The 14,496-nt window shown below is 40.2% G+C and overlaps 1 protein-coding gene across 2 annotated transcripts in view; it reads right to left on the minus strand.

The window, feature by feature from the left end:
* The window catches only part of fasn (fatty acid synthase), a 91,003-nt gene that overhangs the window by 40,266 nt on the left and 36,241 nt on the right, over positions 1 to 14,496 (minus strand). For both annotated transcript variants that reach the window (XM_060844952.1, XM_060844951.1), the window contains exons 14-22: positions 14,222 to 14,425; positions 12,696 to 12,811; positions 11,338 to 11,513; positions 10,924 to 11,115; positions 9,935 to 10,015; positions 8,036 to 8,221; positions 7,747 to 7,926; positions 6,455 to 6,658; positions 4,862 to 5,175 (exon numbers count right to left, since the gene is read on the minus strand). In XM_060844952.1, coding sequence (XP_060700935.1) covers positions 4,862 to 5,175; positions 6,455 to 6,658; positions 7,747 to 7,926; positions 8,036 to 8,221; positions 9,935 to 10,015; positions 10,924 to 11,115; positions 11,338 to 11,513; positions 12,696 to 12,811; positions 14,222 to 14,425 — 1,653 coding nt within the window. The remainder of the gene's footprint in view (positions 1 to 4,861; positions 5,176 to 6,454; positions 6,659 to 7,746; positions 7,927 to 8,035; positions 8,222 to 9,934; positions 10,016 to 10,923; positions 11,116 to 11,337; positions 11,514 to 12,695; positions 12,812 to 14,221; positions 14,426 to 14,496) is intronic.

The raw sequence follows: 14,496 nt of genomic DNA on the forward strand, positions 1-14,496 counted from the left end.
CTTCAATCCTTTTATTCCCAGGAACAGATTGAACTCAGTGTATGATAGCCTGGGAACCCTCCAACCACAAGGTATGAATTCAGATTTCTCCAGTTTCCTCATTTCCCCTCCCCCCACCTTGTCTCAGTCGGTTCCCTCAACTCAGCACCGCCCTCCTAACCTGCAATCTCCTTACTGACCTCTCCGTCCCCACCCCACTCCGGCCTATCACCCTCACCTTGACCTCCTTCCACCTTTCCCACCTCCATCGCCCCTCCCCCAAGTCCCTCCTCCCTACCTTTTATCTTAGCCTGCTTGGCTACTCTCTCTCATTCCTGATGAAGGGCTTATGCTCAAAACGTCGAATTCCCTATTCCTGAGATGCTGCCTGACCTGCTGTGCTTTAACCAGCAACACATTTTCAGTATGATAGCTATGCCAATTTAAACAGCAAAGTTAAATAAAATATTTTTTTTGTTCCATATGCATAATTCAGAAAATAAGCAAATAAAAATGGACTTGCATTTCACACATTTAAAGCTTAACAAGTTTTGTTAAAAAGGTCTGTTCCTGGTGGGTGATGTTTCAGAGGTAAACCAGCAAAATCCCAACTAGAAAAATGATGCTCAATGTTGGTGACTTTGACAGTATCCATAGGTTCCTGAACAACAGCCAGGACAAAATGATGGAAAATTCCAAACAGCTTTCAAAGAAAAAAGTCTTCATATATTCATTTTACAAGTGTACAGGACTGCAGGAAGGCAATAGCATAATTCTTTAATGCAAGTATGTCAGGACTGGTAACTAACCAAATAAACTCCATTTAAATGAATGGACGCACTCTTGGATCATCTCTTGTTATATGTTTCAGCTGTGAAAATCCTAGGAAATATTATGGAAGTGAAATTAAATATTTTGGCATTGATTTTCTTGGGGTGGGGCAGGGGTGAGGGTGTGTGGACAATCAAACACCCACTGTCATACTTGGCAGGGCACAAGGGTCTTATGGTAAAGCAGCATGACAGAGATCCTGTTATACCAAGTCTCTACTTACTTCTGAGAGATTCCCAGTCTTCTTCATTTCTTTCAAAGTAAATGCCATACAGGAGCCAGAGTTCCCAATGCCAGGAATTAGTTTTCGTGGTTCACTTGAACCCAATTTGTATAATGCCGATAGATCAATGGGTTTACGATAATACTCAATGAATGTGCTAATTTCTAGCAATGCTCCATTTGAGGAAGGATAAAAAGAGCTCAAGAGGCAGGTAAGTGGAGGGTAGATAGATACACATTAATGTTTGAGAGGTTCTCCAGAGGAAAAGACCTGTAGAATTTATAAATGATGCATTCATTTCACTGAATTCAGTTACTTTAAGGTTGATCTCACTCTTAGGTGCACCTTCGCTCCATCCATAACACACTATTCCTCGCTCTGTTCTATTACACCTATGCACTTTGTATAGTAAATGATCTGCTTGTACGAAACTTTGCATCTCAAAATGTAGCTCCAGTATGACCAGTACTTCCACTTCCAAGCATTACTGGTTTCTGTCCCTTGGGAAAGCCCCCCTACCCATCCAAAATGAGCTGTGTTACAATAATGACTACATGGGGCAAATAGCACATTTAGTGGAACAGATATATATTCATGCAAGTATGCTAATAACAGTCCATAGCATAAGAATAATTAGAGGATCTGAGGCAGCTTTTTTCACTTTCAGATGTCTTTGTTTTAAATATTTATAAATTGTGGATAGATCGAACTCTGAAATGTAATTCATGTTCCTCATTATTGGCGAGAGTGAAAAAAAGAGAAAAGTCTGAGGTTTTGAAAAAGGGAGGAGATACTTGGATGGGAGGATCATTAAGCAGGGAAAGGCATTCAGAAATGTTGGGAGTGCAAACTGGCATCTCAGCTCATTATCTTCAATGGCCAGGCCAAAGTGGCAGGGGATTATATGGCAAGCAAACAAAAAAGACATTGGAAATCCTAAACGCAGATACCAAGTGGCAAAATCATTAAACTCAGTCTGACAACTAATGCAGGAGATGCTTGCAAGGAAGCTGCCCTGATATTACTCCTTGGCGTCATCTTATATGCCAGCATTACAGCATGCCTGGAAAGAAGGTGCAAACACATTTCACGTCCGAGCTGCCTGCCAGGACCTCCACATGCAGACTCTTTTGCCCTAAACCTGCCTTGGGTGCCTCTGCATGATTGTTGTCATGTTAACCATTATGAGACAAACTTTATATTCCAGATTTGTTAGTCACAGCTAACACAATAGGATTTGAATCCTGGAACAAAGGCTCAGGAGGAGGCCATTCACCATATAGGCTGAGCACTGACTTGAGCTTTTGGATAACTAGCCACTGAGCTGACCAGTTTGTAAGCTCCACTTACTACCTACCTCTGTTCCATAACCCTGAATATTCCTGTCCAACAAGGCTATCAATTTCAGTTTCCTTGAGTAGGGAAGATGGGACCTGCAGCAGTCCAGGTAAGAATAGCTCATAACTCCAGATCAAGGGTGCTGATAGAGTTCACACTTTAGCTGCTTTGTTACTGCTGTTCCACTGAAACTACTACTGGCATTCCCATTACACCCAAAACCGGGTGCACAGGTCACCAAAATTGTTTAAATAATTTAGAAAGGACAGTCTTTAATTTTAAAATCAGAATTGTTCTTGTGTTTTAAGAAATGTAATTGCCACAATGCTCTTTGCTCAATAAACTATACAATGCAAGGTATGCTACTAATCAGACAGGGTGCAGTCATATCTGGAGACCAGGCGGTACAAGTGCAAACAAGTCGGTATAGATGCAGATTCAACTGCATTGGAAAATTTACGTCAAGCTCCTTGTATTTGACTAAGCAGCATGAATCTGCAAAACAAATAATGAAAAATACCTTGGAGTCTTAGTAAAAGTACAATACATCTCATAATAATTGACAGCACTCCCCTATCAATTTCTCAAGTACATTACATATAAAAGAGTCTGAATTATAGGAAACAAAAATTAGAATTCTGAAGTTCATTCTACTGCTAAAATTTAACCCAATCAACTAAAACCTTGTGACCCCAATCCTACTGACTCTAGTTCTAATTTTGTGTTTCATGGAGATGGTTGAATCAAAGCAGGCGGGTCTTGTTAATCCATGCAAATCAGATTCCATGCTGTCATTAGAAACCCAATGGTATTTTAACTGGATAGGATTGCCAATGGGCTCTGAATGTTAGTGCCAATTTTGTTGGTATCAGTCACAAGGCATTCATTGTGTAACATTTAACCACCCTAGCCCCTCCACCCCACTGCTGAGGGTGACCTCCTGCACACAGACGAACACCGCGACTTCTTGAGTACAAATCATAACTGTGGAAGGTTTTGTGCAATGGAGGAATTTGAGTGCCCAGATAGAAGGAATGTTTCAACCTATAAGAAGCCCACACATCTTTATAATGCACTGCATGCTTTTTGAAGCCCAAGGAAAGCTAGAACAGCACTTTGGGTGAGCTGTTTATTCTCCTCCCTGAAAAGTAAGACTCCATGTTAATCATTAAAGCACATTGAAACCAGTTAACTTTGATCTCAATTCTTGACTTACAACACTCGCTCAGTAGCTGTGAAAATATCAAAGTGTAAAAATGTGATAAAAGGTGATGCCCAAATCAAAGTATTAAAAGTTAAAATATTTCCAGTGAGTATATTTTGCACATGCTCTACCAGCAAGCACTAGAGTATATACAGAATAAATCCCTTCAAAACACCCTCCAAAAAACATATACAGTTTGAAAAAAGGAGAGCTGTATTTGGATAATCGAGACCTTTCAGGCATGATCACTATTACGAAAATGTCAAATCCTACATGTCAGAAAAAAAAATTCAGATGCCATTCCCAGAATCTCCTTCTAAATCACCAAGCATATCTTTGCTTTCCTCCTCGGAGCTGAACTCCTGATTATAATTGAGCAGTTCATGGATTTCTTTTCAAATATCATGACTGTTCCCTACCACAACCCAATTCCCACTTTTTCTCCATCTGTGCAGCGGGCATTGCCTTAGAGTAAAAGGAAGACCTTTTCACAACAAAGATAAGGAGAAACTTCATCAATCAGAGAGTGGTGAATCTATGGAATCCATTGCTACAGAAAGCTCTGGAGGCCAGGGGAATTTATTGCCGCAGAGTGCAGTGGAGGCTGGGACAGTAAATGTCTTCAAGGCAGAGATTGATAAATTCTTGATGTCACAAGGAATTAAGGGCTACGGGGAGAATGCGGGTAAGTGGAGTTGAAATGCTCATCAGCCATGATTGAATGGCGGAGTGAACTCGATGGGCCGAATGGCCTTACTTCCACTCCTATATGTCTTATATTTAAGATAGGTTCTTGAGTATCAAGGGTTACAAAGAGAAAGTGGAAGAACGGTGTTGAGAATCTTATCAGCCATGATTGAATGGTAGTCTAGACTCAATGGGCTGAATGGCCTAATTTCTGCTCCTATGCCTTATGGTAATCAACTCACATCTGACATGTGACACATGCAAATCAGTTTCTAAATTTAAAAAGGTAGATGATATTCACAACTGTAATGAATTTAACGAGGTCAGCCTGGTTGACCTTATAGGATAGGAGTGCCTTGATTGGACCAGATTAATTGCCCTAATCAGGGAGCCATGGCTGACAGGGAAGAACGGAGTGTCACACAGCATTGCCCTCTCTCAAGATGAGCACTGCTCATCTCTGGCCACTAAAGTGGTCAAAAAGACTTGACCCTTCAAACTCCATCCACTTCCCTAACTCTATCCAAAAGGTCATGAAATTATTGTATATTCATATTGAATATAAAAGCTTTGTTAGGAAGTGAAAATCATGCCTTTACCTCTATAACCTTCATCTTTTTGTTCACAATGTTTTCCAAGGAGATATCAAGACAGATTTTCAGTGCTGGACTATCCAGTAATCCATTCAGTAACTCATCCTCACGTAGACAATCTTTCTCAGTCTCTACTGTTTGCTGCAGTTCTGACCAAAGATTCCCATTCAGGTCTAAAGCACACAGTACACTGAGCATGTGCAGGAGTCCTTTCTCTGATCCAGTGGTTCCAGCAGCAGTGGTCACACCAGTTGGTAGACCGGAGAAAGCAAGCTTCAGTCCATGATTGGACAACTTGTCCTGCAGCTTCTGCACAAAACCTTAATAAGAAGATATTTAAATAAGAGACAGTGGAATGAAACTTTCAGTACTTTAATAATAAGAGTGCATTTAACAGGTGGAAATAGAGACAGCAAACAGTGATAGAGTCATTGAGATGTACAGCACGGAAACAGACCCTTTGGTTCAACCCGTCCATGCCGACCAGCTATCCCAACCCAATCTAGTCCCACCTACCAGCACTCGGCCCATATCCCTCCAAACCCTTCCTATTCATATACCCATCCAAATGCCTCTTAAATGTTGCAATTGTACCAACCTCCACCACTTCCTCTGGCAGCTCATTCCATACACGTACCACCCTCTGTGTGAAAAGGTTGCCCCATAGGTCTCTTTTATATCTTTCCCCTCTCACCCTAAACTTATGACCTCTAGTTCTGGTCTCCCTGATCCCAGGGAAAAGACTTTGCCTATTTACCCAATCCATGCCCCTCATAATTTTGTAAACCTCCATAAAGGTCACCCCTCATCCTCCGATACTCCAGGGAAAACAGCCCCAGCCTGTTCAGCCTCTCCCTATAGTTCAAATCCTCCAACCCTGGCAACATCCTTGTAAATCTTTTCTGAACCCTTTCAAGTTTCACAACATCTTTCCGATAGGAAGGAGACCAGATTGCATGCAATATTCCAACAATGGCCTAACCAACGTCCTGTACAGCCGCAACATGACCTCCCAACTCCTGTACTCAATACTCTGACCAGGCGTGTACTCCAATGCTTAGCAGCACATACAATAATGATTTCTGATTTTAGACAAGTCATCGTAAGTATAACACGACAGCAGGTATTTTCCATAAAAGAGTCATACAGATGTACAGCAAGGAAATGGCTTTGGCTGCTTTGTTTTTTTTCTCTCAGTCACACAGTTGCAATAATAAGACCTGGAAGTTTTAAAAACCCAAAAGAACTAAGGCCACTGGAAATTGAAACAAAAACAAAAATTGCTGGAGACACTCAGCAGGTTTGGCAGAATCTGAAGAAAAGACTCAAAACACTAACTCGGTTTGTCTTCACAGATGCTGTCACATGTGCTGAGTATCACCTGAAAGTATAACTTTGGTCCTTTGGAATGATGTATAACTCAAGGAAACATAAAACACAGGAGGAGTTAAAATCGTTCAACACTAGATGTAGAAATGAGATTGCAATGTATACCAAGTTATTACTGAACTTTGCTTCCTTTAATGGAAAGGCTGACAGAACACTTCCCAAATACATATTTTTACACCAGAGGCATTAAATCTCAGATTGGCCGCTCACCTTTGCACTGTGTTAGACAGGAGCGAAGTTTCTCATTACTGATCAGGTAGTCATTCTCAAAGTATGGGCTTAAGTGGAACTCCTGTAGAATGGGCTGCATCTGTTGTTGCTGGCGTCGTGGAGCTACTGTGGCATGCAACCCACTGATCTGGACACCTCCTGCCACAATGTTGTCAAGGCAACGATTCACAACGACATCCACAGCTGTGAAGAAACAGGAACACAACAAAGTGCGCATGTTCAGAAACAAGAATCTCACAAGACTATGACGAACCAGAGGGAAAAAAAACTTTGCATAACGTTTCAAAGTACGGATGCAAAATACAGATGTGGCATTCTACAGAATTATTTCTTTGTGGTACAAACAAATATTGAAATCATCAGAAGCTTCTGCTGCCCTGCACGAATGCTTCAGAAATCACTAAGATATTGACCAGCTTTGATTTAGTTAAGTGTGTTCAAGAATGTATTGATGTAGCATCTGCTGTACACACAGATAAAACAAAGTTAAAGATATATCATGACGTAACTTATATTACTAGACATGTGATCCAAGATCGGAGTAATGCCATAGCTCCATAAACTGAGGCAGCGCCAGCTCCTGCAGCTTAGCATTTAGGAGCAAAACTTTTAACTTTTCAAAAATCTAAACCTACTGCTTTGAAAGGAAAGGCTGGTCTATGTTGTGTACAAGTCTGGAAGGACCTGAAGTAGTCTGTTTGTGTGCAATAAGCACCATCCAATGTGAAGATTTATAACCACTTAGCAGGAGGATAAAATAGAATCTAGTGGGAGACAGACTTAAAAAGCTAGGTCCTCTCTACAATCTTTGTAGTATTGTATGGCCTATTCTTACAACCTGTAAATAATTGCGGTAATGCAACAAACTACATCTGGTCTACTCTACAAGACTCTTCTGAAGTTAGTGCGTGGCTAACTTCACACACACTGAACTACATAGGTCCCTAAAAGAACCCACACACAGGAAGTGGAGATGTCAAGACATAGTCTGTTGGTAGACACATGTTAGCACGACAGTGACCACTTTGCTGGAAACTTAGAACAAACTGTTTTGTACATTTTTACTTGGCAAACTTGACTTAATTTATAACTTGATATCATAATATAAAATTGCTAAGGAAGTGAACTACAATTTGCCAGCTGCAACCACAAACAGAATTTTTAAAATATATTGAGCTCAATCACGCAACATGACGCAGCTGTTTGAAGGCGAACTATTCAAAAATGTAATTTTATGACAACAAAAAAAAAACCAAAATGCCCTCAATAACCTTTTTTATTTTCCTGGTAATCTTGGACTTTCTCTTCATGAAGTTGTGGATCAATGCACACAGAGCGGATCCGCGTCGGTATTCTCAAGCTGCGTCCTGACAGGCCGACCACAATCATCTGCAGCATGGTATCCAAAAGTGTCACCCAGTTCCCAGACCATAGCAACTTCCCTTTATTTCCTAGCATGAGAAAAGGAGATTTTAATAGATTACGATCAGTTGAACACAAGTTGTGTGTATGCGTGCCTGTTTCTAAAGTACAAAACTGAAGTTTCAGGATGGCACTTACCAGCATTGTTAGTTTCCAAGATTCCCTGAAAGTTTTTTCCATATTCATAGCCTCGTAGGCGCAGCTCTTTATAAACATCTCCTGGAGAGAGGCGGAACGTTGTCTCTGTTTCTTCAAACTTCACATTTGCATTTAGCTGAGTTTTAAAGTCATTTAGGGCTGTTTCTTCCAAAAGAGAGATTTTCCCTGAAAGGAGAAACAACATAACGTTCAATTAAATTCTTAGAAAATGCCTCCACCAATTTCTAAGACATGAGAACATATACAAGCATCAGTGCATATTTGTTATTTTGTGACACTAATTTATGATCATTAAGATCTTGATCCTGTATTCCTTAATTCAACACATTTTATTAATAAAATAACTATTGGGTCTTAAGTACAGAACTTGATTCAAATAACCAAAGTTTAGATTAGCAAAATTAGATTATCATTTGAGCAAAATCTGGCTGCAAACACTTCTCAAACAGATACATCATTAAGCTTCATAACCAGTTACTTCTTCTGTATAAATATGACCACCATAAATGTATAGAAATTTTGACTTATAAAAAACTGGCCTGCTGATAATTGTGTAGACCCAGTCATTTTACTCACTGCTGTTTATGAAATCAGATATATTAAATTCAGAACTCTGTCCATGAATTGCATGCAAAACTTCCAAATTCAAACTAAAAACCTCTATATGAATTGGGTCACTACAATGAAGAAAGGATATTTCTCATTGATAGCCATAAAATATAGCACTGAGGCAAAGGGAAAATTCTCTCAGTTCTGTGGCGTCCTGTTTTGGGTAGTTGGAAGACAACAAAATTAGGGCAAATAAAATATCAGACTAACTCACCGATGTGCTCCCATCCACAGGTTGGATCATATCAGTGACATCAATGCATCCAGCAGTGGTTGGAGTCCAGTTAGCCAATGAGAGCCAACTGTAATCATAGAAATTCAGACCTCTGGGCTGCCAGCTTTCTGCCATGCACAGAGCCTATGTGCCTGGGTTCAGAGGAGATGGGAGCAGAGTAGGATGCTAAGCCGCAATCAATTTGATGGATTTTAAATGTTTACCTCCAAAATGACATTGGAAGGGTGCTATTTTTCATGGTTCAGAGGCTGGCCTTTGTGCCAGACACGACAGTTAAATGTCCTGACAGTGTTGTTCTAATGGAGTGGCAACCACCTCAAGGTCAAGATGGCACCCCCATCGCATTCCTACTACACTTCCTACTTGAACCTTTGCAGCACTCTCACTGATGACAGGGTGGAAGGTGCTCATTGTCACACTCCTGTCTCCAATCTAGTAATGAATAGAAAATGCTATGGTGGCCTGTTATTTTGCAGCCTCCCCATAAGATTTCACTGGTGGGCACAATGAAAGGTTCAGGACTGGAAAGACTGACACTCAAAATTTCCCAAGTCAGCAGAATCCAACCAATGTCTATGGGGAACATTTCAAATTTCACCACCAGAAGCAGATTGGCCACTTGATATACAAACCAGCAGATGTTATTAGACAGCCAATTCACTATAGCCAGCTTCCTATCATATGACACACACTCAGATCGCTGGCCACATAACAACAATGCATATACATGGCTTGGTACTAAATGAGGAGATTAACATGTGAAATACACCCCACTGAAGGAGTCAATGCTTTCAGTGTAAAATATCAGGAGACTATGTTTATGAAAAAGTTGAAACTCCGATGCTTATTTATTCAAGAGTCTTCACTTTCATAATGTGTCTCACATGTTTGTACAATCACAATTTGTCCCAATTGCTGGTGTATTTGAATGTGCAGCAAGCCCTTGGACTTTCCTTTTAACCATGCAGTTGTTAGAACAGCCAACACCATACTTTCAGCTCATTGGGATCAAAGCTTTAATCAACGTGACTTACCACTAACAGCCAGGCTGTTGTTCTCCGAGACCTCAAATCTATTTGATGCTGGCATGAGCCGCACTTCAAGCTGTACAGAGCCTTGAGAGAAGGACAAGATAAAAATGTATCGAGAGAAATTCACAAATTGGTTTTTGTTCAAATAATCTCACCTGTCTAAAATTACAATTCTTACAGTTCAACATGAAATAAAACCATAAAATATCCCCAGTTGCTCTTTTGGCGTTCTTTTCACAAGTTTACTCTTTCTTTCCTCATCTTTCTCCATCCTGGCAGTGCATGTAATCAGTAAAGATAAGAACATGGGGCTACTGAACAGCTCAGTAGTTGTTGCACTAAGTGTTTGGGATGGGGTGTGAGGTGAAGGGGTTGTCAAAATTAAAAAAGGTTTTCATCTTTACATTTTGTTTTCCATCTGTCACATCAACAATTTCCACATTTCAGGGTTGCAGAAATGAGAGATTTTTCAAATGTCATTTGAAAATGAATAACTAGATTCAAAACCAAAACCTTGCCAGCTTAGATCAACATCTTCACTATTGAACTGGAACATAACTTATCTGGAAATGTGGTGGAGGCAGGTTCAATTGAGGCATTCAAGAGAGCTCTCTATTATTATTTGGATAGAAGTAGTATGTAAAGGTACGGGAAAGGAGCAGGAAATTAGCAATGTGTAATGATGCTCATTTGGAGAGCCAGGGCAAGCATGATGGGCCAAATGGCTACCATAACAATGGGCCATAATAATTCAGTGATTTTGAACTCACAAGACTCTTCAAAATTTGTGAAGTCTATTATTTTTCTGTATTGTTCCAAATGGGACCATTCTCTACACTATTGTCCTGTTTATGCTGTAAACTCATATTGAAATGCATGGAATGTTCCAGACTTCAGAAGGTCACTACTTTTATTTCTTACATGACCTTCATCCAGAGAGAAAAAAAGGACTGAATGTGAAATGCACCATGTTAACATTCTGAACACAGTACCTATTTTTGGAACGATGGTTGCCCTGTGTATTACAACGTCTTCAAATATTACAGGTGTCTGTTCCATAACAGCTCCAGTCAGTCGCAACAGTGCTCGCCAGGCCAGAACTAGATATCCAGTGGCTGGATAAAGTACTCGCCCATCAATGCAATGATCAACTATATAACTGTCTGGAGACTCAGGGCTCATATCTGAGTGGAGGGCACAAAATCAACAAGATATCAAAATCAATTAAAATCATACACAGCAATAAAAATTAAATTTGAGTTGGATTATCTGAGTAAGTTTCAATTGAGGCGGTTTGTTTTACAATATCCAAAAGCCAAATACAGAAAGCATGAGCACTTAATCAGTCGAGTGCAACAAGATTTCTTGGAGCTATTCAGGAGGATTCTGACCGTGAAACAACTCACCGATGTTAAATACTGTAGCTGCTGCTAATCCTCCAGAACCTGAGGAGAAGTCTTCAGTCTTGGGTACATCCCAGATTTGGCTGTGGTCCCACGTGATGCAGGGGGATATTAAGGAAGTTCCAGCAGGGACTGGATACTTCAGATGTGGGAATAACTTGTTGGAGTCCAGGTTTGCCCTAACGTTTCAAAGTAACACATGAATGTTGAAACCTTTTATGTCATTTAGAGATGATAATCACCACATAGGTGCATTTATTTAAAATCTTCTCAGACCTACATGGGGAACCAACTTAAGCAACAACAATTTACCAGAACGGACTTGGTTTGTTCCAAAGTCAGCTTGAGACGGATTCTCCTGTTATTATGGAAAGTAGAGATTGACGCAGTTTTGGCCATTTTCAAAAGCAAATTTGAGTTGCAGATGCAAAGTAAAGCTTGCAATAATCAAAGCTTTTGGCTTCAAGAGTTTAACTCAAAAAAAATCACAAACCGTTATGAGGGTCCCAAAATTATATCACTCATTAAGCTCCTCCCATATTTACATTCAGCCATTGACATTTACATCACCCAAGTTTGACCCTAGTTTTGAATAACTGTAACCCATAATCCAAGAGTGCTGCCTTGTCGAATGAACTCTATGCCCATCCAACCACAATGACTAAAAACACTGAGCCCATGAAACGGCCTGTGCAGTCAATGTACAACTGAGTCCAGGGTTTATCTGGCCATTCCTAGAAATGTGAGGGAGCTGTTAGCAGTAACTTTGGTCTTTATTGGCACTCCACCAACATGGAAATGTCTGTATCAAATCCTGGCCACCAGATATAACAATCCTCTCCTTCATCAGTTCATAATCCACAAGGCTTTTGACGTCCACACTTGGCATTATCTAAATAACCATCCTTTGAGCTTTCATACTGCACTGTGCTATATATCTTGATCCTTTACCCCATGTGTCTTTGGTTTTACCCAATGCATTTAACCCATCAAAATTAGGAGCTAATTGTTTTGAAAACAATCCAGCAGGTGGAACAACATGAACCTCAAGTGAGGAGCAAGGAAACACCTTCAGTCTCCCATTTCCAGTCAATAATGAAACTGGCATTAAAAGCAATTACCAAACAGGCAGCCTATCCGTCCTTTGCTAAAATTGAACAAAGTTGCAGAATGACAAATGTTTCCTCTCATCAATCATGACTTTTTTTTGATTAATGAATGGTGCACTGGGCAGCTAACATTGGAAAAACGAGGCATCACATCTTGTGAGCAGAAAGGTTTACAAAGAATTGAACATGTCCCTACTCAAATTTAATTTCTCAATTGACAATTCGCTTTCCATTCGGAGAGTAATCACTTACCCACTTGCGTAGATTTTGCCAATGTGAGACAAGAAATACTCCAGGTTATTGTTATGCCCTCGTTTCATCAGAGGGATAATAAGACAGGAAGGCTTCAAACTTCGTTTCAGAATAGCCTGAAGCAAGGAGCAAATGCTCATCAGCAGATGCATTCACAACCTTTAAAATTTTTATATCAAATAACAAACAACTTGCTACAGTTCTGTACTATTTAAAGCAGAACAAACCAAACCAATTTCACAACTTGGCTTTCCACATGTCCTCAAAAATATCAATAGACAAGTTATTTTTCAGCTTATTGACAGGATAAAAATTTGAGAGAAATTATTGGAATTCATAAATGTCAGCACCAAGATAGTTTTGTTCTCCATTGTGCCCTGAAAAAGGCAATTCTGATCGAGGCTTTGTAACGCGATGTCATAGTAAAGATGCGTCTGTGTTAAAGAGGATACAGAGGTCATTCATAAGAATGTTGCTTTGAGTGGAGAATTTTAATTGTGGAATTCTTTGGACTGAGGAAAGGCTGAGGGGAGATCCAACTGAAGTGTACAAAATTACACAGGGTGTCAGAGCAAACGAAAAGGGCTCTTGTGCCATGGTGTTACAGAATCCCAAACTCTCAGCCAGGAGGCCCAAGTTCATGTCCCACCTGCTCCAAAGGTGTGTGATTACATCTCCAAATTAGGTTCACGAGAGTAGGTCAATGAAAAAGCCCAATCCCGCTTTGCTGAGGGATTCAGATTTAGGGGGCACGGATTTTGTGTGATATGGAAAGGGGATTTAAAAGGTGATCTTTTTCACCAGACGGAGTCTGGAACTTAGTACCTGAAGCATGTGGGGTTCTGACATTAACCGCAAGTGAAGAGTAAGGAAACACCTTCAGTCTCCCACTTCCAGTCAGTCAATAATGGAACTGGCATTAAAAGCAATTACCCTTTGGTAAAACTGAACAAAGTTGTACAGTGACAAATGTTTCCTCTCACTCACATGAGGCAGAAACTCATATGGCACTTTAAAAGTGTATATGCACTTGAAGTGGCATAACCAACAAGGTAATGGAATAAAAAAAGTGGGAAGTGGGATTCTGCTGGATGGTTCCTGGTCAGCCAGCATGGACAAAAAAAAGGACAAATAGCATCCCTGGTTTCTGTAATTTACTGCAATTCTTTCCAAGAATGTCAAATCTCTCAATATATTGTCGATATTAAAAGATCTTTAATATCGACAATAAGTAACCACAAAGTTGTTAAATACAAATAAGGTGCAGTTGTCCATAATTAATACAGACAAACCAAAACTGCAAATGTCTATGTCAATTTGAAATTTTCTTCATAAGAAACATTCTTCTTGTCATGCAAGGAGTTCAAAACTGTTGGAACTGAATGCAACTGAAATGTTGAAAGATACCTTGTGTTAGTTAAAATTCGCTCTTTTAAACCTTATACCAAGCACACTTTCTAATTCAACAGGACCGTCCATAAAGTCAAATGGTACAAACAGTTCAAAGTCAAAAGAAAGGCTAATACCTGAAGGAGGGCATGAGCAGAAATCTCAACCACGACAGCGTTATCGGGAATATGCTGCAGTCCTTCCTGGAACAGGACTGGGCTCACCAGGTTGTTGACATGATACTCAGCAGAGGAGAACTTGGCCAGATCACTGCCCCATTTGGCTTCTGGGATCGATGTACTGATCCAACGAGCAGAACGAAGTTTAGGGACAGTTATAACCTGCAGTCAGGAAGGTGAGAATGAGTGAGGATGGGAGGAGTGAGGAAAAGAGAAAATAAAAAGTGTACAGA

The sequence above is a fragment of the Hemiscyllium ocellatum genome, chromosome 25 (assembly GCF_020745735.1).
Source record: "Hemiscyllium ocellatum isolate sHemOce1 chromosome 25, sHemOce1.pat.X.cur, whole genome shotgun sequence".
NCBI lineage: Eukaryota > Metazoa > Chordata > Chondrichthyes > Orectolobiformes > Hemiscylliidae > Hemiscyllium > Hemiscyllium ocellatum.